The sequence below is a fragment of the Bradysia coprophila genome, unplaced genomic scaffold (genome assembly GCF_014529535.1).
Source record: "Bradysia coprophila strain Holo2 unplaced genomic scaffold, BU_Bcop_v1 contig_138, whole genome shotgun sequence".
Lineage (NCBI taxonomy): Eukaryota > Metazoa > Arthropoda > Insecta > Diptera > Sciaridae > Bradysia > Bradysia coprophila.
The window spans coordinates 1,679,640-1,700,593 of NW_023503409.1; the positions used below are offsets into that span (position 1 = coordinate 1,679,640).

A 20,954-nucleotide genomic window follows, 5' to 3' on the forward strand; every position below is an offset into this window, starting at 1 on the left:
GATACCTAATTTTACTACGGAAGGAACTAACTTATTGTTCTCTCTGATATAAAATGGTCTCTGAACTATCATTTCTCTGTACCCATTGATACTACGACAACACATTGTGAATGAACCCATTTGTATGTTGACTTTGTTTAACGTTTGACAATCATATCAGCTGTGTATTTACGTTTCTGTGTCTCAACCTCGAACCAAAACGTCCCCAATACAAAGCAAAAATATAAATTTCATTTAAATGGCATTACTGCTACGAAATCCTCGAATTTTGTGCAGTACCATACCGAAATCATTCGTAAAAACATTACATAAATCCACCACCGATGGGGTCGCAACAGATACGATCGCCGAATTCACGGATGACCTGATGCTGAAAAAACAACTGAGATGGGAAATTCTGTTACAAGAGAAAAAGAAGACATCTGGCCGTGGAGACTCGTCCAGTTTGAAAGAAGTAACAGCCTTCATAAATTTGATTAAGCGGACAACCGAAAGGTCACTTTCGCAAGTGTCATTCGTTAGCGTAGATTTTGAGAAATTGGACGAGAAACACATTGATCACCTAGTATTGTCGGCCTGTCTAGATAAAAACACTGAATTCGTTGATAAATTTGTGGATCAGTGTGTAGATGGTAATAAAGTTGTCGGCGAGAATACAATGTTGACTGTATGTGAATACTTCAGTACGCATAGAAATAATCGAAACTCTTTGATTAAGCTCATTGATCTATGTAAAGTGAACAACCGACTAGTGTATGATCAAAACTGTGAATTTAAACATTTCAAAGCGAGACATTTTTGGGAGAAAGGCAATTCAGATGAAGCATTGACACTGTTAGGTGAGGCACTCGAGCAGGTCCGTGGATTCAACACACCCGTGCTAACATCAGTTCTCTCAACATACCGATTCATTGTGAAAGATACTGTAGACAACAAAAGCGAAGCAATTTTAGTAAGACTTATCAGAGCAGCGACTCTCCTACAAACAAGACTGAATGAATCCTCCATTTTGATATATTTATGGAAAGTGTGCTTTCAAAGTACATGGTTCAGCAATCAGGTCGTTGCCGACCAGCTATTTAGTGATCACTCAGAAATACGAATTGATGCTGCCCAGAGGTACAACCATGCTTTTGAATTCAAAGCGTAAAACTAATGTTTCTCATCGCCTCTGTTGCAGACGGGGTTTCATGACGTACAATGCTTTGTGTATAGGTGAAGTCGATATGGTTCATAGATTGATTCACGCTTTTCTGAAATTTGAGATGAGACAAGAGTGCAAACTGGTTTTAGAGCTGTTGTTTGAGTACCAATGTAAGTTTTACTTTAGGGAGATGAATGTAATGGCTTCTTACACTCAAAATTATTATGTTTCAGATGCTCATAAAAACCTGCAAGCTTGCTCCGAAATTCTTAAAACTACACTTGAACTAGACATATACCTGGATGATACTTACAGTCAGAAGTTAATACATCTACTAACAGGTGGAAAGTTCACCAATACGAAGCCGAAAAAAGATGTGACACCTAAATTTACCTTTAAATTTTAGAGTTATAATAGTTTTTAGACCTAGACATGTAAATAAAAGACGATACCAAAAATTATAGGTTTGTGTCTTCACTTTTATATTTCTGTTCGATCATCTATTTAACACACAAACCAAAACAAAACTATTAAAAGTGGCATAACAGTGTACCGATGGAGGTTTCGTCATTGTTCGGATCAACTGGTACGCCAACTAAAAACGGCCAACTAAAAATAGTAATAGTTTCACTACTTGGCCGATTACCAAGTACCCACTCTTGTAAAATGTGTACATTGAATTTCATCGTGTTCGTTCAACGGCAGAGGTATTAGTATATTATGTTACTCCCCTTCGGGTCGGGCTGTAGGCAATGTAAATGAAAATGAAACATGCCGTAACACGTAAAATTAGTTAAGAATTGTAAATATGCGGTTGATACCATAACCATACAACCGTAATACAATAATAGATTAAATTTTCTAAGACATAAAATTTCTCAGGCTCGATGTAATGAGGCGAATTAGCGACATGTGAATAATAGTTTCTGCCTTGGAACTCGTTCACGAACTAAAAATTCGTTACTTAAAGTGAAGATTTTGACATATTTTATATGAAAGAAGTGTCAAAATTCTCACCAGTGAAACTTAACGAAGAGTTTCTGAACGAGCTCTTGCATTGTAAAAATGTTTTTGTTTTAAATAAGAAAAAGACAAAATAATTGAACTTACTCCATCAGGATCTTCGTAATATGAACAATTCCAGTACCAACTACCGTTACCAATTAACTCAGGGTGGAAATGTAGCCGTGGTGGAAATGAAACAATCTTCCATTGTTATCTGAGTCATGGGAAGCAATTTCACATACACTCGTTCTCCTCCCATATATCACTGTAAGTGTGACAATATGTGTACCAAGTGCAGAAAGCGATTCCAAAGGTAGCTCCATGTAAAATCCAATAATATATTCCAGACATAATCAACGCAGTATAGGTTTGACAAGCCTCGATTAGGTGTCTTGCTAGCTTCGCATGACTTGGTAGAGTCATCACATGAACAACTAGTCAGTTCTAACGAAATTTATTCATAAGACTGAATTCATTAAATGTCCGACAATTGAACTACAACTGAATTATGTTGTATGATATATCAGTTCCAAAATATTGGAAGTTGATTTTCGTGTTGAACTTATCGCTACATAAACATATCTCGATGAAAATAGTAATGTAAAAGTTCTCACGGAACCATTTATATCTTCTAACAAGTTTCTTTGAGTTTGTGTATTAGTTTTACACAGATGTTGGTGCTCACTAGGTTTTACCAACAACTAATACTTGTAGGATAACATAAACTAGTATTTTCTAAGAACAACACAAATGCGCAGAAGACGTCATTTCATCCAAGTATAAGACTTACCACCGCCTTAGCAGGTATAATGACAGCAAAGCGCAGAAAACTTAAGACGACAGGTGTGTTTGTTTGATCTTTGTTAAGTTTATGTTAGTTTTGAAATTCATAATCAGGTTTTTAGTGGAAATTGAACAGATTTAATTTGTTTCTCAACTTTATAATAACAAAAATACACAAAGATGGAACTGAGAAAGTTTAAGAAAAAGATCTATGACTAACTAAAACGAACTCTTAAATTGGTGTTTGTTTGTGCAGTGTTTGCAATTTAATGGAAATGTGATATGTTTTTGTAAAGTGTATAAAACTCCGATAAATCAATTAAAACGGTTTTATAAGAATAAAATGACATGGGATCCTGTACGAGACGGCATTTACTGTTGTCGGTATGCATTCTTCAGTTGGTAAGTTTGTATGTTTACATGATATTCACGTCGAAGAAAATCACTTAACACCTGCGCTTCTCAAACGATTTCAACTTTCGTTTTATTTCATCTTTTTTATATTGCGTTTCTACCCTCAATTCGATTGTTTTCTTTGTGTTTCTTGTGAGAAAAAAATGCACAGGAAGCTAATTACCATTTTAAATCGTTCCACTTGATGAGATTCGTTGACGATGGGCTAGATGATTGTGAACATTTTTCAGCTTTGAGTTGTTTCACATATTTTAGCAGCACATAGTCTGCAAATGACTTTTATGTGAATGACTCAACTAGAAGGAATTTTAAAGAAATAAACTAAAAAGCATTCTTTTGAAGAATGGTCTGATTCAAAAGAACTGTAATACAATTCACGAAGGTAAAGAATTTCTTTTATCGAAAAGTGGTCTTCGTTCGGCTATGAATTTGTTTTTGTTGTCTATTAGGATTAGGTAATATCACTACACAGTACACACACATGTGTAAGGAAAGATATTACCTACTGGATGTCCGTAATTGCTGCTATGGTTATTTAAACAACCACTATTTGTTGATTTGTTGTGATGTAATCGAGAGTCTGTTAGGATGATGCATTTTAACCTTTGAAAACGGTGATTATTTTGTTATCGATGATGACGACACAAGTAAACGATGAGCTGTAGCAACGCACTTCAAGCATGAGTGGTACTTTAAATAGGCTACCGAAACTAGACAGTGTATCTAACAAATTTTGGCACTGTAAAAAATTCGGACTCTTTTTTCATACAAAGTAGTACTCTATTTAGCAGCTGTCGTTAATATCAATTTTGCTTGAAGTGCGTTAGCTGTAGCTAATATAGTCCTAATGTCCAATATTATGTAAAAACACAGGAAGTAATAGATTATTACGTGTCTGTTATGCACAAGGAGAAGCTGAGTGGATAAACAAATTAGTCCACAGATGCGTAAGGTATTTTACTCAACAAAGCACACAAAAAATTGTCAGAATACAGTAACGAAATAATAGTATTCTGCTGTCTTCCGGTCAGAAAACGGCTTATTACCAGTTTTTCACATTTTCTGACTGCAAGACAACAAAGTACCGTACTGCCCTACTAGGAAATTTTTCGTTTGGACGTGTGGGATGCATTCCTCGCATTCGACGCGAAATACAACCTTCTCACACGTTTTAACAAAAAATGTCCCAAGCAAGACAATACTAAATATCGCTAGTCTGTGGAAAATACTTAGATCAATCCAAAAGGAATTGATTCGAAATCGACCCTAATGATATGCTTACCGTCTGTTAAATTAATCACAAAATTTACTTGTTATGCCATACTAAACGGACAAGCATTACATACGACACAAATTATAATTTTATTAATTAAGCTCTCTTGTTCCAGCTCACAACAATCGAAAGGCAAATATTCGATTTTTTAGGATTTATGTGGGCGCCTATCTTTTCCAATTTCTTTCACATCATCTTTGTAATATTCGGCTTCTTTGGAGCGTATACGTTTCGTCTTAATTATTTGATAACGGTAAGGCAATTAAATTCCATTTATTTTTGCTCAGAAATGCTTCATCTCCATTTAATTCATCGAATAGTATTCATTGTGGAGCACACTATGGGCTGCATGGAACATTTTTATTATTTGTTTTTACTTGGACGTTGGAACTCTTGATAAAGTAAGTCGATCTACGGTTCAAAATTGAAATTTCATTTTCTAAAGTTAAATTATTCGCAACAGAACAGTGACATATTGAACCTGGGAACAGGCAGTGCTTCATGGTTTGAAATAAATGGCTATGGCTGCAAACCAACATACTCAACAAACATTACAGCAGAAGACCATTTTACTGTCGTTCGTCCAGAGAAAGTGGACGGTTGCTTACTGGATTACACGATTGTAGAAATCATACATGCGTCTATTCAACTCATACTACTGGTTGGTTTAGAAAACAATTGCTTTTGCTTTAAGTGTTCTCAAAATTATTCGTTGCAGGTTTTGGGCTTGTGTTCTGCGAGCCTACTAATGGCCAGTTTTTTCTGTGATAAGGATTATGGTAAGTAATTGACGAGTTGTCGTAGTTTTATTAGCACTATCCAACTAACCACCTTCTAAGTGGACTTTCTCAAGCAATTTATTGGTGGCATTGCACAAAAGCACTATAAGTTTCCATCTACGGTTTACTCTTAATTGGAATTGGGATTTCTTTTTAAGTGTTGCTAGCGTAAGATCCTAACTATTATAGGAAGATTTTTAGAGCATGCTAAAGCTAGAAATCTTCTGCTTGTCTTTATAGATTATCAATCTTGCTTCTAATAACTTTTCACTCAGCGTAAACTTTGACTAACTTTGAATTCTTGGTGGAGGTTTAAAGTTCACTGTAAACACAAACGGTTCGTAGCTCCTTTATAGAAAACTCATTCCACGATTTCAATCAGTAGACTCAAATATAAAATACCTTTTATAGCGACTCGACGAGGAGAGAAACCAAAACCGAAACCACGCCAATCTCTGTATTCAATCGAATTCAGTCCGCCGGTAGATGCTGTTAGAAGCTATTTAGACGAAAGTGAAAGCAGTCCACGAGAAATGACCAAACCGATGACACCGCGTCGAGTAAAACGTCGCTCTGTCATGACACGCGGAACAACGAACCGCCAAAGTTCAACAAGTACGCGCAGTAACAAAAACCGTAGCAGTACAAGGGCATCACGACGAAAATTTCAACAGAATCCGGTCACGAAATTGATTGATCAACAAGGACCGGTCAATAAGGCTTTTCCTTATCAACAGCAGCGCTACGAAAATCCACCGCTAACCGAATCCAATTTGAAATATCTAAACAAAGACATAACAATGCCTTCATCGAGTAACATGAACTCGTTTCAACACAACATTTTGCCGGACCCAATTTACTACAACATGAGTTCCAGCACCTCTTTGTTGCATCAAAGTTCAGCTCATGCCAAAAATCTATCCGATGGACTGTCGAATCCGATGTACCATCATTCGAACACCAATATCAGCACCAATCCGGATATTGTCGAAGATCCGTACCATCGACCACCATCTGCTCGGTCGAGCTACTCAAATTTTCATGGCGCACGCTATTTGAGCTCGTATAATCCGTCGCACGGTTCGGAGAATGTTTTCACTGAGATCGGAAATCGATCGCAACCCATACCGCAAGTGCCACAACGAAAGGCACCGTCCAGAGAAAGTGTTAGATCGATGGCATTTTTGAATAATGGACCGCCTGCATACAACTTAAACTATCACACTCCTCCGGATTCCGAAACGACTATGTAAAATGAGTAAGGAATTCTTTAGCATAAATTAATTTCCATTTTAAGGCTAAGGCTAAACATTAAGTTTGTTAAGAAATCGCGCGCTTTAAATACTTTCATAAATTATGAAATGAACTTGTGGAACTACTAGAATAAATTATATAATTTCCTAATCGGTGTGGTGCTTATTTTAGTCATACTCGACGCAATATTGAAACCAGCAGTCACTTTTTAAGTTTGACTCTTTAATCGAAGAATTTAAAATATTTTTTTTCCCTATGTACAATCTAACAGGTAATTAGTAATCACTAGAAGTGAGAAATCGTGAGTGTATTCATACCGAAGATGTTGCATGGCATTCACTGTTTATGGTAAGACTCGAAGCTCGTAAACTCAGTGATGCCAGCGACAAATTGCTTCGGTAAATTGTTCGTGGTGCAGATATTTTAAGAATATTGTTATTTTCAGCGATGTCTATCACTTCATCAGGTTCGTCACCGCATAAATGCAGTCGCGAATTAATTAATTTTTTGCAAGCCGGACACGATCGTCCCAAAGAGTTCTTGTCTCTTCTGCGATACACTTCGTGTGCACATCTGAAAATAAATGGTTCGCTCAAGATTTTCGTTCAGTTTTCAATCTGATTCATTCTGTACCTGGCATGTAGTATGTGTGCACACGGTAAAGCTTCCAGGGAATCAACCTCTAAACCAAAAGATTCATTGCAGACACCGCAATGTAAGCCAAGCGCTGCCTCTGCTTGCGTTGCTAATCGTTCATGCGTTTTAAATTGTTCCTCGTCGCCTAACGATCGGTAGATCAATGCTAGTCGAGCTCGAATCTTTCGTACAAGTAACTTTGCCCCCACTGAACTCGCCACTTCCAATAGCCTCGTATTAAATTCAAGTGGTCGACAATTACAGATCTTTTGTTGGGTTCGTAAAGCTTCTAGGCATCTTGCCGCACCATCCATTGCTTCCATTTGAGCCATACGATCGCCTAAAGCAGCAGCTGTTCCCATGGCTTGTTCGTAGTGACGAAATGCTCTCTAAAATTGGATTTAATATTACGTTGGTTTAAAATAAAACGAACCAAAACTCTCACATCGATGTCCATTTTTTTCCGATAAATATCTCCCATGATTCGAATGCTTCGGGTGAATGTAGCTTGATCTCCAGATATTAGAGCAAGTCTTGTAGCTTCCTACCCGGGTAAAAATTTCAGTCTCAGTGAGACCTAAAAATACGTAGTCTCAAGGGTCTCATTTCGGTCTCATTGACTTTTTCAGTTTACGAGAAGTCTCAATTTTAATTTATTTTATGTAAATGAACAAGAATGAACGAGAGAAGCTGAGTGGTCTCGTTTCGACTACTTTTCGAGAATGTTTGAGGATGAATGAGTAGTCTTTTTTGACTTTTATTTGTTAGGCGTGATGAGACTGTCCGAGTGGTCTCGGATTTAATACTTTCCGAGACTGGACAAGTGGTCTCTTTTCGAATAATTTTTCCTTACACTTTCCGAGACTGACCGAGTGGTCTCTTTTCGACTACTTCTCGAGAATGTTTGAGGATGAATGAGTAGTCTTTTTAGACTTTCATTTGTTAGACGCGATGAGACTGTCCGAGTGGTCTCGGATTTAATACTTTCCGAGACTGAACGAGTAGTCTCATTTAAAAAAAAAATTATTCAAATTTTGAGAACGGAAAAGTGGTCTCATTTCGAGAAAATATTTTATTCGAATTTTGAGAACGGAAAAGTGGTCTCATTTCGAGAAAATATTTTCTTCCAACTTTGAGAACGGAAAAGTGGTCTCATTTCGAGAAAATATTTTATTCGAATTTTGAGAACGGAAAAGTGGTCTCATTTCGAGAAAATATTTTATTCGAATTTTGAGAACAGAAAAGTGTTCTCATTTTGAGAAAATATTTTATTTGAATTTTGAGAACGGAAAAGTGGTCTCATTTCGAGAAAATATTTTATTCGAATTTTGAGAACGGAAAAGTGGTCTCATTTCGAGAAAATATTTTATTCGAATTTTGAGAACGGAAAAGTGGTCTCATTTCGAGAAAATATTTTATTCGAATTTTGAGAACAGAAAAGTGTTCTCATTTCGAGAAAATATTTTATTCGAATTTTGAGAACAGAAAAGTGTTCTCATTTTGAGAAAATATTTTATTCGAATTTTGAGAACGGAAAAGTGGTCTCATTTCGAGAAAATATTTTATTCGAATTTTGAGAACGGAAAAGTGGTCTCATTTCGAGAAAATATTTTATTCGAATTTTGAGAACAGAAAAGTGGTCTCATTTCGAGAAAATATTTTATTCGAATTTTGAGAACGGAAAATTGGTCTCATTTCGAGAAAATATTTTCTTCCAATTTTGAGAACGGAAAAGTGGTCTCATTTCGAGAAAATATTTTATTCGTATTTTGAGAACAGAAAAGTGTTCTTATTTTGAGAAAATATTTTATTCGAATTTTGAGAACGGAAAAGTGGTCTCATTTCGAGAAAATATTTTATTCGAATTTTGAGAACGGAAAAGTGGTCTCATTTCGAGAAAATATTTTATTCGAATTTTGAGAACAGAAAAGTGGTCTCATTTCGAGAAAATATTTTATTCTCGAAATGAGACCACTTTTCCGTTCTCAAAATTGGAAGAAAATATTTTCTCGAAATGAGACCACTTTTCCGTTCTCAAAATTTGAAGAAAATATTTTCTCGAAATGAGACCACTTTTCCGTTCTCAAAATTGGAAGAAAATATTTTCTCGAAATGAGACCACTTTTCCGTTCTCAAAATTGGAAGAAAATATTTTCTCGAAATGAGACCACTTTTCCGTTCTCAAAAATGGAATAAAATATTTTCTCGAAATGAGACCACTTTTCCGTTCTCAAAAATGGAATAAAATATTTTCTCGAAATGAGACCACTTTTCCGTTCTCAAAATTGGAAGAAAATATTTTCTCGAAATGAGACCACTTTTCTGTTCTCAAAATTCGAATAAAATATTTTCTCGAAATGAGACCACTTTTCCGTTCTCAAAATTGGAAGAAAATATTTTCTCGAAATGAGACCACTTTTCCGTTCTCAAAAATGGAATAAAATATTTTCTCGAAATGAGAACACTTTTCCGTTCTCAAAATTGAAAGAAATTTTTTTTTTTCGAAATGAGACCACTTTTCCGTTCTCAAAAATGGAATAAAATATTTTCTTCAAATGAGACCACTCAACGGGTCTCACAAAGCGAAGAAAATATTTTCTTCAAATGAGACCACTCAACGGGTCTCACAAATCAAAGGAAATATTTTCTTCAAATGAGACCATTCAACGGGTCTCAAAAGTAGAAAAAACTTTAGAAATGAGACTACTCATCTGGTCTCGGAAATTGCAACAACGGTTCAAAATTAGATCCACAAATACATATATCTGATTTAGCAACATGAGTAACGTCGATGGCCGTCCAGATTGAAAGTTAAGCATCATTCGTCGCGGTTAGTACTTGGATGGGTGACCGGAAAAAACATTACAAAAAGGTAAAAAAAAAAATATTACTAACGATTCTACATAATTTCAGTCAATTTGATCTAGCGAATTATAAGAAAAGTAAAGGGCAGTGGCCATCTATGAACTCAACATAGAAGTACAGATATTCACATAAACAAATCGTCCGATAAATAATATCGAAAGAAGAAAATAGTCTAACAGCATGGCCAAAGCAATGAAATATGAGTAGTCTCAAACGGTATCGGAAAAACTCAAAAATGAGAAGTCTCAAAGAGTCTCGGAAAAACTCAAGAATAAAAAGTCTCAAAGGGTCTCGGAAAAACTCAAAGATTAGAAGTCTCAAAGGGTCTCGGAAAAACTCAAAAATGAGAAGTCTCAAAGGGTCTCGGAAAAACTCAAAAATGAGAAGTCTCATAGGGTCTCGGAAAAACTCAAAAATGAGAAGTCTCAAAGGGTCTCGGAAAAACTCAAAAATGAGAAGTCTCACAGGGTATCGGAAAAACTCAAACAGTCTTTTTTATCCTATTTCTTCTTATCAAAATGAGACCACTCATCCATTCTCATAACGTCTAACAAATCCATAATGAGACCACTCATCCATTCTCATAACGTCTAACAAATCCTTAATGAGACCACTCCTTCAGTCTCACATCGTCTCAAAAAGTCAAAATGAGACCACTCCTTCAGTCTCACAGCGTCTCGAAAAGCCGAAATGAGACCACTCCTTCAGTCTCACAGCGTCTCGAAAAGACGAAATGAGACCACTCCTTCAGTCTCACAGCGTCTCGAAAAGACGAAATGAGACCACTCCTACAGTCTCACACCGTCTCGAAAAGCCGAAATGAGACCACTCCTTCAGTCTCACAGCGTCTCGAAAAGCCGAAATGAGACCACTCCTTCAGTCTCACAATGTATAATCAGGTCGAAATGAGACTTCTCACCAGTCTCTTGAAGTCCAACAAAAAGTATTCTCGTTCAGTCTCAAACATTCTCGAAGAATATACAAAATGAGACCACTCTGACATTCTCATAAAGTCTCGTAAAAGTTTGAAAAGAGACTACTCATCCAGTCTCAAACATCTCCGAAAGACATTTAAAACAAGACTTCTCAACAGTTTCAGATGAATTCGGATGAATTTTGGATGAATTATGAGAACTAATCCAGTCTCAAAGGTCAAAAAAGAGACGTCTCGCCTCCATACAAAATAGCTGTCTCGAAGAGACGTCTCACAACCACTTTTTTTTTTACCCGGGTAGTTAAAATAAAAACAAAATCCTTAATAACTCCCACGATTTAAATGGAAATTCAACCGTACCGTGCAATAGTCATGTGCGTCGCCTAGTTCTCCTTGTTTTCGGAGTGATGCTGCCATCCGTAACAATGCTGCTCTATGATGAGAAGAGTTCAAATCTCCCAACTTAAAAGATGTAAGTTTGATTTAAATTATAAGTTAACACCACACTGCTGAATCTTAGGAATACCTGCAACGATCGAGACAAATCGTACGCTTTCGAAGCATATTTTGCACTTTTGTCAGTATCTTGTAAACGACCGAATAATTCAGATAACGCAACATATACTTGTAGTTCCAGAGCAGGATCTCCGATGCTGGTCGCAATCTTATACGATCCTTGTAGTCCTTCCAAAGCTCTGGAAAAACCTCCCATTTCCAAATAAACACGTGCAACAGTCAAGTGCACCAAACCACCACTTCGACATTGAGTTCCACATTCATTATAAAGTGAATGTCGTGCGTAGCTTAAGGCTCTGAAATTATTGGGAGTAGCAATTCTAATTCTTGTTGCTTTGATATATTTGCAAAAATTACCTCTCCAAGCCACCTAATCTTTCGTGAGCTCTTGCTAAATTTAAATAAGCTTCTGCTCGCATGCTAGGGGAATCTAATTCTTCGGAAATACCCAGCTGTCGGTGACCGTATTCCAATGCCTCCCTTGGAAGACAGAGAGGTTTTTTTACTTGATTGTTCGAAGTGATAGTCCTTATTCATGATCAATACCTATACTTGCCAAAATCCATATGCCCCTGATATAAGTAACCTAATAATTGAAATCGGTCGTTTCGTTTGCTAGTTGATTTAAGCGCACTACGCCACATCTTAACGGCTGCATTTTGATTATGTTGCTCATACAGTCGCAAACCTCTTTCAATCTTGTTTTTTTTTTATTAAATTTTTATCGTTTCAATTTTCCAATGAAATCAATTTTTACCTTTCGTTTGGCCAAATACTGTTGAATTCTCTTTTGGCAAACAAAGAAGCATTCAAATATTGCACAACGCGATATACTGAAACCATGACGTGTCCACAGTGACGTACCGTCTGGGCTCTGATATCCAGCTAATCGCGAAAAACTTCCATCTAATTGATAATGATCTAAAGTAACACAACAATTGGTAATGATTAATGTTCTGTAATTAATCGCATTTCTTCAACGTTTTTGTTATTTTATTTGTCACAGAAACGACACATAGCTATGTCTGCGGATAGAATGGATATATGGGTATAAAGGATGATACACGGTTCAGATATAATTGATTTCTTTCTGAGTATTATACCGAAGTCTATCCATGCTTTTTCATATTGTGAGCAGAGAACACACTAATATATAATACACAAACAATACGAAGGCAATGTAAATAGATTATCATCATCTCTGATGTATATATAATATCAAAGGCAGCACAGCACTTATTTCTTGAACAAAGAAAGGTATACAGTATCAACTCAGGTTCATAGAAAATATGGTAAAAGTGGCGAAAGATGACTTGAATTGCTGTCTATTCTTACAACATAATGAACACCTGATTGATATCCATTTACGAGTTCTCCATAACAGGCACAATATGAAGAGATATTTTTGTCGATATTAACTTAATTTTGGTTATCAGAACGGACAGTGGAAAATAGGTTCCTTAAGAGTGATACATCACGAAAACTTGAACCGATTCTACAACAATGGGCCAGCGAAGCAGATATTTGAAATTCGCTCATACTGAAAATGTTCATTTCATTTATTAAACGAACAAAAAGGAAACAAATCCTTATACAAATGGCTTTGCTTGGAATTGAACATCAACAATCTTAGCTAACACATAAATAGACAAACACAAGATAACCCCGGATCCCCGAACCGAACCATTTTTTTTATATTTTACCAAAATTGTTTCATTTTACGATGTCACTATTAAGGATAAAAATTTTGAAACGCTTTAGAAACAACTGTACGAATTTTTGTAATCCCATCGAATCACTTATAGTGAATTAACTTTTCCACCAAACAACATTTTAACGGCAACAACATCGCATATCGCAAATCTTAAAATATTCCTGAGGCCATAGGGAAAAGCTCTTAGATAAGAAAGCTTGGTGGATACGTTTTTACAATACGAAGCAAAAGTGTCATCAATTAAACAATCCGATGAACGTGTACTTCCCAAGCGACGTAGAAAAAAAATGTATTTGTTATTAATGAACATCGGTCGTTTAGGGCATGAAAACAAAATCGAAAAAGTTGGTTGAATTTTCTACGTGCTTTGTGTGCTGCGGTCCCTAAAGTTTTACAGAATTACGATGAGGCAATTACGTTCTTTTTTTGTCGTTTGGGGCTTTCCATCATTTCATTTTTCACATAGACGTCACTCTCAATATCAAAAGTGGCTGCAAAAGTTTGATTATTCTAAATTATTATACATAAAAGATTAACATTATTAAAGTATCCATTTCCTGTGTAACCATCGTCGTAAAAATCGAAACAATGATATTTACACCCGCCTCATCAACGACTTATAAATATTCCACAAACTTTATGCTCCGTTCAATATTTTTAAAGCATTAAAGTCGATCAATACCGTGTCAATCAAATTAGGTTTCGGTACAGAAATTTGATGAACTTTTCCCTATTGGAAAAAGTTTTTGAAGAAGTGCGAAGTCTATGGGAAGTTTTTTTTCGAGAGAAATAGATGAGTTGGTAAGTGAAAAAGTTGCGATGATAAAACTTTTTTTACAAATATTGGATAATGTAACATAGTTGTAATTTTAACATCAGGTAGAAGCAACGACCCGAACAAAGCACATTTTGATTCCATCACTGGATTTGCTATTTTAAAGCACCCAAAAGTTTAACTTGATTCTACTATTTTAGACTATACTTATTATGAAAATTCAATTTTTATCAGGTTTTCATTCGGATGGGAAATTTGTTTCACAACATCATGATTGCACCCTCTTCGTTCCACTTCTCGACGAACATTTCGCACTTTTTTTTGCTGAAATTTTCTGTTGAATATATTTAAGAAACTGATCAAAAAGGACTAAAAAAATCGAAGACGAATTATATGCTAATTATTGACATAACGTGTAGATGGAACGTAACAGTTTTAGTAACATTGTAATTTATGGGCACACAAAGAGAGAGATAATAATCTTCCGTATATATAACGGAAATGTAGGTCAAATTCAGCACCCTCGTAAAATGAGAGCGTAAAGTAAAATTAAATTATTTATTTTCAATTTCACTTACGATTTTCGTTTTGTTTCTTTCTTTTTTTTAAAGATAAATGTCTAATCATTTATCCGATGTGGTAACTTGAAAATTGGATTTTAATTTTTAAATAATTTCCGCGGAGAAAAACTCTCCGTCTTACATTTGTACAATATTCAATGCTGGTTATGGTCTAATCAAGATGATTAATGAATTACATAAATTTTAGCTATAATCAAAATGAAATTACAAAAGGTACTTGTCTCACCTGTTGTATTTTCTAGTGGATGCTTCGAGCCATCAGGAGAAGCGAGCAAATGCGTTGCTGACAATTTATGACTTTGTGGCAAGCTATATGAGGAGTAACACAGTTTATATATGTACAAACTCGTATAAGCCAAGATGAATGAGAAATTGTTGAATTTTTAATCAACTAATTTCCCAAGTGGCAATGAATATAATATTCTAAACGATGAAACTAGAAGACATATTCTGTCTATATGCATTACCTAATCAGGTCTCGTGATGTTAGGCTCTCCCATGACATGGCTCCTTTTAACATAATTCAAAAGATGAAAATTAAAAATCTGGTCTCGCTATAAATCGATAAGTTCCAGCTTCATAGTCACTATGTTTTCAAATAAGTAGCACATTTATTTTCTACTTCATTTTTACATTTTATAAATCGAGTTACATTTTGATGAACACACTTGTACATTTAATTTGGTTACAATATTTACATTGTAGTCGTTTTCACTTGATTTTCCTTACAACAATCACTTTTTCATCAATTTGTCATAAGCGATTCTTTCACCATTTCAACTACCCCAGAAAAGAAAAACAAATCAATACTGTGAAAATGGAGCATCATTTTCATCTCAACGAAAACACCCAACTGATATGGTGGTGTATAAGGTCATCAGCATGTATGTCGTGTATATCATGGGATAAAGAGAACGAAAGTTTCTGATTCTGTGCAAAAAGATTTTTCGGAAATGTGGGGAAACGGTTTTTCTATGGAAGCAAGTTTGACAAAATGTTATAATGTTCGGTGCATATTAAATCGGAGAGATTTTACGCTCCAACTCTGACTCGCTGCTTTGACTGTATTATATGCATGTAAGCCTCTCTGTGAAATATAGTCTTCTGGTTCAACAGAAGGCATCACATTATTGGTGGGGGGATTTATAACGGCAAGTGGAAAACAATATTTCAATAATTAAATCAAGGTCTTGACGCGCTATGAAATTTTTTATGAATATGAGGGTGAAAAGAGTTTCGGAAGACTTTTGAAATGATAATTAATTCAAAAATCACTGGCTCGGATGGTTGAGATATCACTTTATGAACGAAACAGTTATGCTGATGAGATATGTGAGTCGAGTCATGCCGCTATGATTGACAACACATATTGATTACAATCATGCATTTAATTTAACGAGGAAACTTGAGGCATATGAAATTCAAAATATTCAGCTACATGTCTTCTCAATTTAAAGGTATAAAATACGTAATTCTGCAAGTGAAGTATGAGAGGAGGGGTAGATATTCTTAGTAAAGTAACAGCAACGCACAACTGGCAATAAACTACGCTGACAAGTCAGAAAACGAGGAAACGAAATCGAACAGTATATAACTTTTGACTTTTTTTATCTTCGCTTCGATTAATGTACAGTGTGCAGCTTCTGTTTTTAATTGTTTAAGTGCAAGTGTAAGGGTTTCATATCTTTAAGTAAGTCTCCAAAATTTGATTTTTTTTAACGTTAAATTTTAGTTTCATATCTTCGTATCAAATCCCTTATCATCGCATCTTTCTAACTCCATTTTTGAGTTTTTAATCTCAACGTTTATTATAACCCAATAGATCATCTTCAAGGCCGTTTCAAATGCCATCCACGTTAAGAACTGTCATCCACGTTAAAAATAATGTCATTTGAACGAAAGATTTTGACCCGCCGTCTATTGTTCGTTCTATTTTTTACACAAAATTTTAAATTTAGTACTCAATTGGCAGTTCTTTTTTGACATAAAATTTTGGGTTAAATAAAACACAACGAAAATAATCTGAGGTTACGTTTGAAAGTACCGTAACTTGAAGATGATCTAAATAAAACAGGTATGGTATATCTTCCGCGCGGAGGACATAATGCAATCGTTTTCATGTTATTTTGACATAAATCGTGAGTGCGTTTAAGATGAAGTCTCTGCCATACCTGTTCTTTACAGTGTAAGCAAACGTTTTTTTCGACAAATATCAAAGCACCTAGCAGGGTAATAGAGGATTTTACACGTCAAATAGAGAAGTTTTTTGATACCAATATTACCATTAGCAGCCTTAATGGTAATTTTCCAATGACATTATAAAAAAGGTATGCAAATATTCGCATACTTCGATTAAAGTACTACTTTATTTTTTTCTATTACCCTGCTAGGTGCTTTGCAAATGTATATCATTTTTATGAAGAACTATTTTTGTATTTACTTTCTACGAATTACCTTTAATAATAATCGATCGTATGAAGTTCAAATATTCAATGAACAAGAATGGACGTAATAGAATCGTCGCTGAATAAACAGTCGCTGAATAAAGGCGGTATGGTTCAAATTAATTCTTAACGTTGATCGGCCAGTTGGCGACTGGGACGTCGCTTCGACAGATAGAGGTAACATGTGGGCCATTTCTATACGGTGTTCAAGTAGAGCGAGATGGAAAATCAACTCGGGGTCTGCTGTCATCGATAATACAAAAGAATCTGACAGCAGACCCCGAGATGGAACAATAGGTTGTCATTTCGCCATCTCTCTCACTTAAACACTCTATAGAACGATTGAAATGTCAGAAATGGCCGACAATTTCCAAAAATTGGTTTATTGTTTACAAAAATATTAATTTTTGACTGCAATGATTCGAGCTACAAATTATGGAAATAGTTTTCCTACAGTGTCAAAACTAACGTACAGCAATTCATTGTCGAGCTACTTTCATATTATCGGAGATATACGCGTTCGAAAATTGGACTCCAAAAGGGCACTTTTGAAAGGAAGAATTTGTGCATAATACCGAATCTGATTCTTACAAAAATTATTTTACGTTCATTATGATGTTACACGCATCACGTTAGCACTTTATTTCGTTGAAATTGGTTGTGTTGAAAATAATTTAAAATGTGTGGTTATGACGGTTTCTATTGGTATCATCGGATTCAATATTTTTACAAATGGCCCCAGATCTTGAACCTTGACTCAATTTCTTTGATCTTAAGTTTGTTCCAATTCTGCTTGTTATTACTTTTATACAAAATTTTGTTGTTTCTATTTTAGTCCACTTGTAAAATATTAGACACCAGCAAATAGTGTTTCACACGTGTCAAACACTCGGAATGATAATAAAGTAATTATTAAAAAAAAAAGATGCTACCTCTATCTGTCGAAGCGACGTCCCAGTCGCCAACTTTTCATCTGTCTGTGATCGGCCAATCATTTTTCATGCTTCAAAAGACACGACGACAGGCATTTTGTTTGTTTACGTTCAGCACATACCAATAGTACCAGAACCAACTGTCATCAGTTTATCAACCTTCTATCTTGTTTGAGTGCTTTGACATTTGTCACGTGACAAACACATTTTTAACAATGTCATTCGTGCTTCATTCACTTCTACGTCTCTGAGATAACCTAAAGTTTTACTGTGTGTTCACCTAAAAACAATCAGAAATCCTTATGTGTTCTCTTTACTTACCATTACTTACTGACTTAGTACTTGTTAAGCCCAAGTCCTGTAGTTTTTCCGTATCTAATTTGAGAAAGGTAATTATTTAAAGATATTATGGATCGAGGACATGAGCCATGGCATCTAATTAAATTGAAATTAATCCGAAATCCGAAATCCGAAAAAAGATTACCCATTAATTTGAAAAAGGCTGTAGGATACCGCAAGTGACCTAAAAAACTTTTGTAGAAGGATTATTCCACGTTGAACGGAGATTAAATTATTGATGTATATAGTCTGGGTTCTTACTTATGTAAAAAAACGGTCCGCGGGCAAAAATTGTATGAATGACTATTTTTTGAAAAAGACACATGTTTCATGATTTTTCTAATTAATTGAGTTTGAAATGTAAGGGGTATCACAAATCTTTTACATGCATAAAGCGGGAAAAACCAAGCTCGCATGTTTCTTTCCATTTTTCGGCGAATATATGTTCTACATGCTATTTACATGTTCTATTACATGACTAGAGATAAAAAGATGAAAAGTCTCGTTTTCGTGTGTTTATTGACCTCGGATACGCCTCAGATCAACAAAATTACCACGAAAACTGTACTTTTCATCTTGTAATAGAACATAACGTTCTTGTTTAGAGATTTTTATTTTGCAAATAAAATACTATTCCTGGGCGATCACATTATTATTTTGCTGTTTCTTGTCGCAGGTATTTACTTAAGACTGCAATGGAAAGAAAAGTTCGACAATTGGAAGTAATATTTCCTGTAGACGGTGACTTACTAAAGGTTAGAGGTCTTTTATATTGATGTCAAATATTGTTTTAACAAAAAGTTGGATCTCCTAATCTCCTATTAATCCGTTTTACAATTTCATATTTATAGGTCAACCTATCCACCGTGTACTCGTACGTTGAAAATTTTGGACCAATCGTATCGTGTGAAAAATGTGGTAATGGGCTTGATATTCGTATGATTGAAGCCGATGGTGTGCCTTTGAATTGGTTTAATCGCTACCATGAAATCGATGGGCAACGAGTGCGTATGCGACGGGAAATGCACATTTTGGATCTGCCTTCATTTTGTTTGAATGTGATATGCAAGTGGCTGTTGAATAGCACCGACGACTTGTGTAGCGTCTCGGAAGTGTGCACTACATTGAAAGACGCTGCCACATTGGCGTTCGAAGGAAAGTTTTCTAAAAGTGGCACACGCTTCACATTGAAAAAGCAAATGCAAGCGGATATACGCCTTTTCCAATGCTTTTTACATTCAATTACTAGATTAGAAATTAATGCTGAGGACAAAGAGCACTTCGCTTATATCTTGGCATCTCTAAAAAAAATAAGCCCCAACAACGTTTTGAAATATTTGATTTTCTCAAACAAACGGATTTCATATTGGCTTAATTCTAGACAAAATGGGAATCTTTCTACAGCTGAAGTGGAAGATTTGTTTCCAGTATTTTCACATTTGGAAGGATTATCTTACAGCACATGGGAATTTGTCTTTCCACGACCTCCGCCCAATTTGAGGATATTGAGTTTAAATTTTCTGTACGATAATGACCGTTTTTCTGGAACATCTGATGTAATCAATGCGAATTTACAGAAAATCGTTATCAGATCCACATATATTTTTTCCCTCACTAAAATTGCTGAACTTTTGCAATCAAGTCCACGAATCAAAGAAATTACTATTTACGGATGGGAATGGGGAAGGCCATGGAATTATCCTATTCCATATGAGTTATATAAAATTGACGATATATTACAATATGCACCTCAGGTTGAGGTTCTAAATATATACACTGGGAGTTTTTTGAATCCCAGCATCGAAAGTGTACAGACGTTCAGAAAAATGCGTAATTTGAAGATACTGAATCTTTCACTTAGTGATCCGCCTATCGAGCTTTTGAATGCTATCAACGAATTGAACGTCGTCGTCGAATGTTTAACTTTGTTTTGCCGTCGATGGAACTATGAGCTTTCCCTCAGCATTAGCAACTTTAATCAATTAAAATTACTAAGGATAAAGGGAGACACGTCACTTGAGGGTCTGCCTGAACTGGTTGGACGTTTATCTCAATTATCTGTGCTTGTACTCAAGAAACAAGTGATCACTGTAGATAGTATCAAAAAAATTATTAGTGCCGGTAGTAAGCTTACTGATTTCCATGTAGGTCAACTAATAGAATTAGAGGAAAAGTTGGACACTAAACAGTATTTGGAGATAGTGAGTGCTGTTAGGGGTAGATCCAATGGACTTCACCTAAGAATTTGGTTGACGAAATACTTCTCAACAAATATTGATTCGAAAGTTTATTGCGATAATGTAAAATATGTAAGTGTTCTGCTTAAACGTTTCAAATATAAATCATATCCTCCCTGTGGATTTACAGTTTAACGGTTGTCTAACATTAAAAATATTTAAGGACAATAATACACGTCGTCGGGGGATTCAGTGCATGCTTTGATGTTTGTCTTGCGTTAATTTTTTTTAAATAAAAAAACACAAATTAATCAACTTATTTTCTTAATGAATAAAAAGTAAAATGAAATTCTTTGTTTCTTGATGTTATTCATAAGAGTGAAATATAA

General features: G+C 35.3%; 3 protein-coding genes across 3 annotated transcripts; 2 read left to right on the top strand and 1 right to left on the bottom strand.

Moving 5' to 3' along the window:
- The first annotated feature begins 137 nt into the window (after positions 1 to 137).
- Positions 138 to 1,602, top strand: LOC119073357. The gene is made up of 3 exons (XM_037178759.1): positions 138 to 1,119; positions 1,181 to 1,314; positions 1,378 to 1,602. The coding sequence occupies exons 1-3, from the start codon at positions 239 to 241 to the stop codon at positions 1,548 to 1,550; spliced, it is 1,188 nt and encodes a 395-aa protein (XP_037034654.1). The 5' UTR covers positions 138 to 238; the 3' UTR covers positions 1,551 to 1,602.
- A 1,350-nt stretch (positions 1,603 to 2,952) lies between these two features.
- Positions 2,953 to 6,798, top strand: LOC119073356 (sodium/potassium-transporting ATPase subunit beta-1-interacting protein). The gene is made up of 6 exons (XM_037178758.1): positions 2,953 to 3,334; positions 4,735 to 4,872; positions 4,940 to 5,020; positions 5,083 to 5,280; positions 5,338 to 5,398; positions 5,810 to 6,798. The coding sequence occupies exons 1-6, from the start codon at positions 3,281 to 3,283 to the stop codon at positions 6,649 to 6,651; spliced, it is 1,374 nt and encodes a 457-aa protein (XP_037034653.1). The 5' UTR covers positions 2,953 to 3,280; the 3' UTR covers positions 6,652 to 6,798.
- A 37-nt stretch (positions 6,799 to 6,835) lies between these two features.
- Positions 6,836 to 15,526, bottom strand: LOC119073353 (43 kDa receptor-associated protein of the synapse homolog). The gene is made up of 10 exons (XM_037178751.1): positions 15,141 to 15,526; positions 14,900 to 14,982; positions 12,361 to 12,524; positions 12,150 to 12,301; positions 11,961 to 12,083; positions 11,614 to 11,899; positions 11,448 to 11,549; positions 7,734 to 7,832; positions 7,286 to 7,677; positions 6,836 to 7,225 (listed from the first exon to the last, which is right to left on the bottom strand). Exons 1-10 carry the CDS (start codon positions 15,191 to 15,193, stop codon positions 6,964 to 6,966), a joined length of 1,716 nt encoding a protein of 571 aa, XP_037034646.1. The 5' UTR covers positions 15,194 to 15,526; the 3' UTR covers positions 6,836 to 6,963.
- Between the last annotated feature and the right edge of the window lie 5,428 nt (positions 15,527 to 20,954).

What these genes read in the sequence shown, in the direction of transcription:
- LOC119073353 (XM_037178751.1), bottom strand. Translation starts at nt 15,193, where the DNA reads ATGTTAAAAGGAGCCATGTCATGGGAGAGCCTAACATCACGAGACCTG. An exon ending in ATTTGTCTCGATCGTTGCAG is followed by an intron (nt 11,550 to 11,613) that starts GTATTCCTAAGA and finishes ACATCTTTTAAG; the next exon opens with TTGGGAGATTTGAACTCTTC. An exon ending in GCACACATACTACATGCCAG is followed by an intron (nt 7,226 to 7,285) that starts GTACAGAATGAA and finishes ATTTATTTTCAG; the next exon opens with ATGTGCACACGAAGTGTATC.
- LOC119073357 (XM_037178759.1), top strand. Translation starts at nt 239, where the DNA reads ATGGCATTACTGCTACGAAATCCTCGAATTTTGTGCAGTACCATACCG. An exon ending in CGAATTGATGCTGCCCAGAG is followed by an intron (nt 1,120 to 1,180) that starts GTACAACCATGC and finishes CCTCTGTTGCAG; the next exon opens with ACGGGGTTTCATGACGTACA. An exon ending in GCTGTTGTTTGAGTACCAAT is followed by an intron (nt 1,315 to 1,377) that starts GTAAGTTTTACT and finishes ATTATGTTTCAG; the next exon opens with ATGCTCATAAAAACCTGCAA.
- LOC119073356 (XM_037178758.1), top strand. Translation starts at nt 3,281, where the DNA reads ATGGGATCCTGTACGAGACGGCATTTACTGTTGTCGGTATGCATTCTT. An exon ending in CGGTATGCATTCTTCAGTTG is followed by an intron (nt 3,335 to 4,734) that starts GTAAGTTTGTAT and finishes CTCTTGTTCCAG; the next exon opens with CTCACAACAATCGAAAGGCA. An exon ending in GTCTTAATTATTTGATAACG is followed by an intron (nt 4,873 to 4,939) that starts GTAAGGCAATTA and finishes TTCATCGAATAG; the next exon opens with TATTCATTGTGGAGCACACT.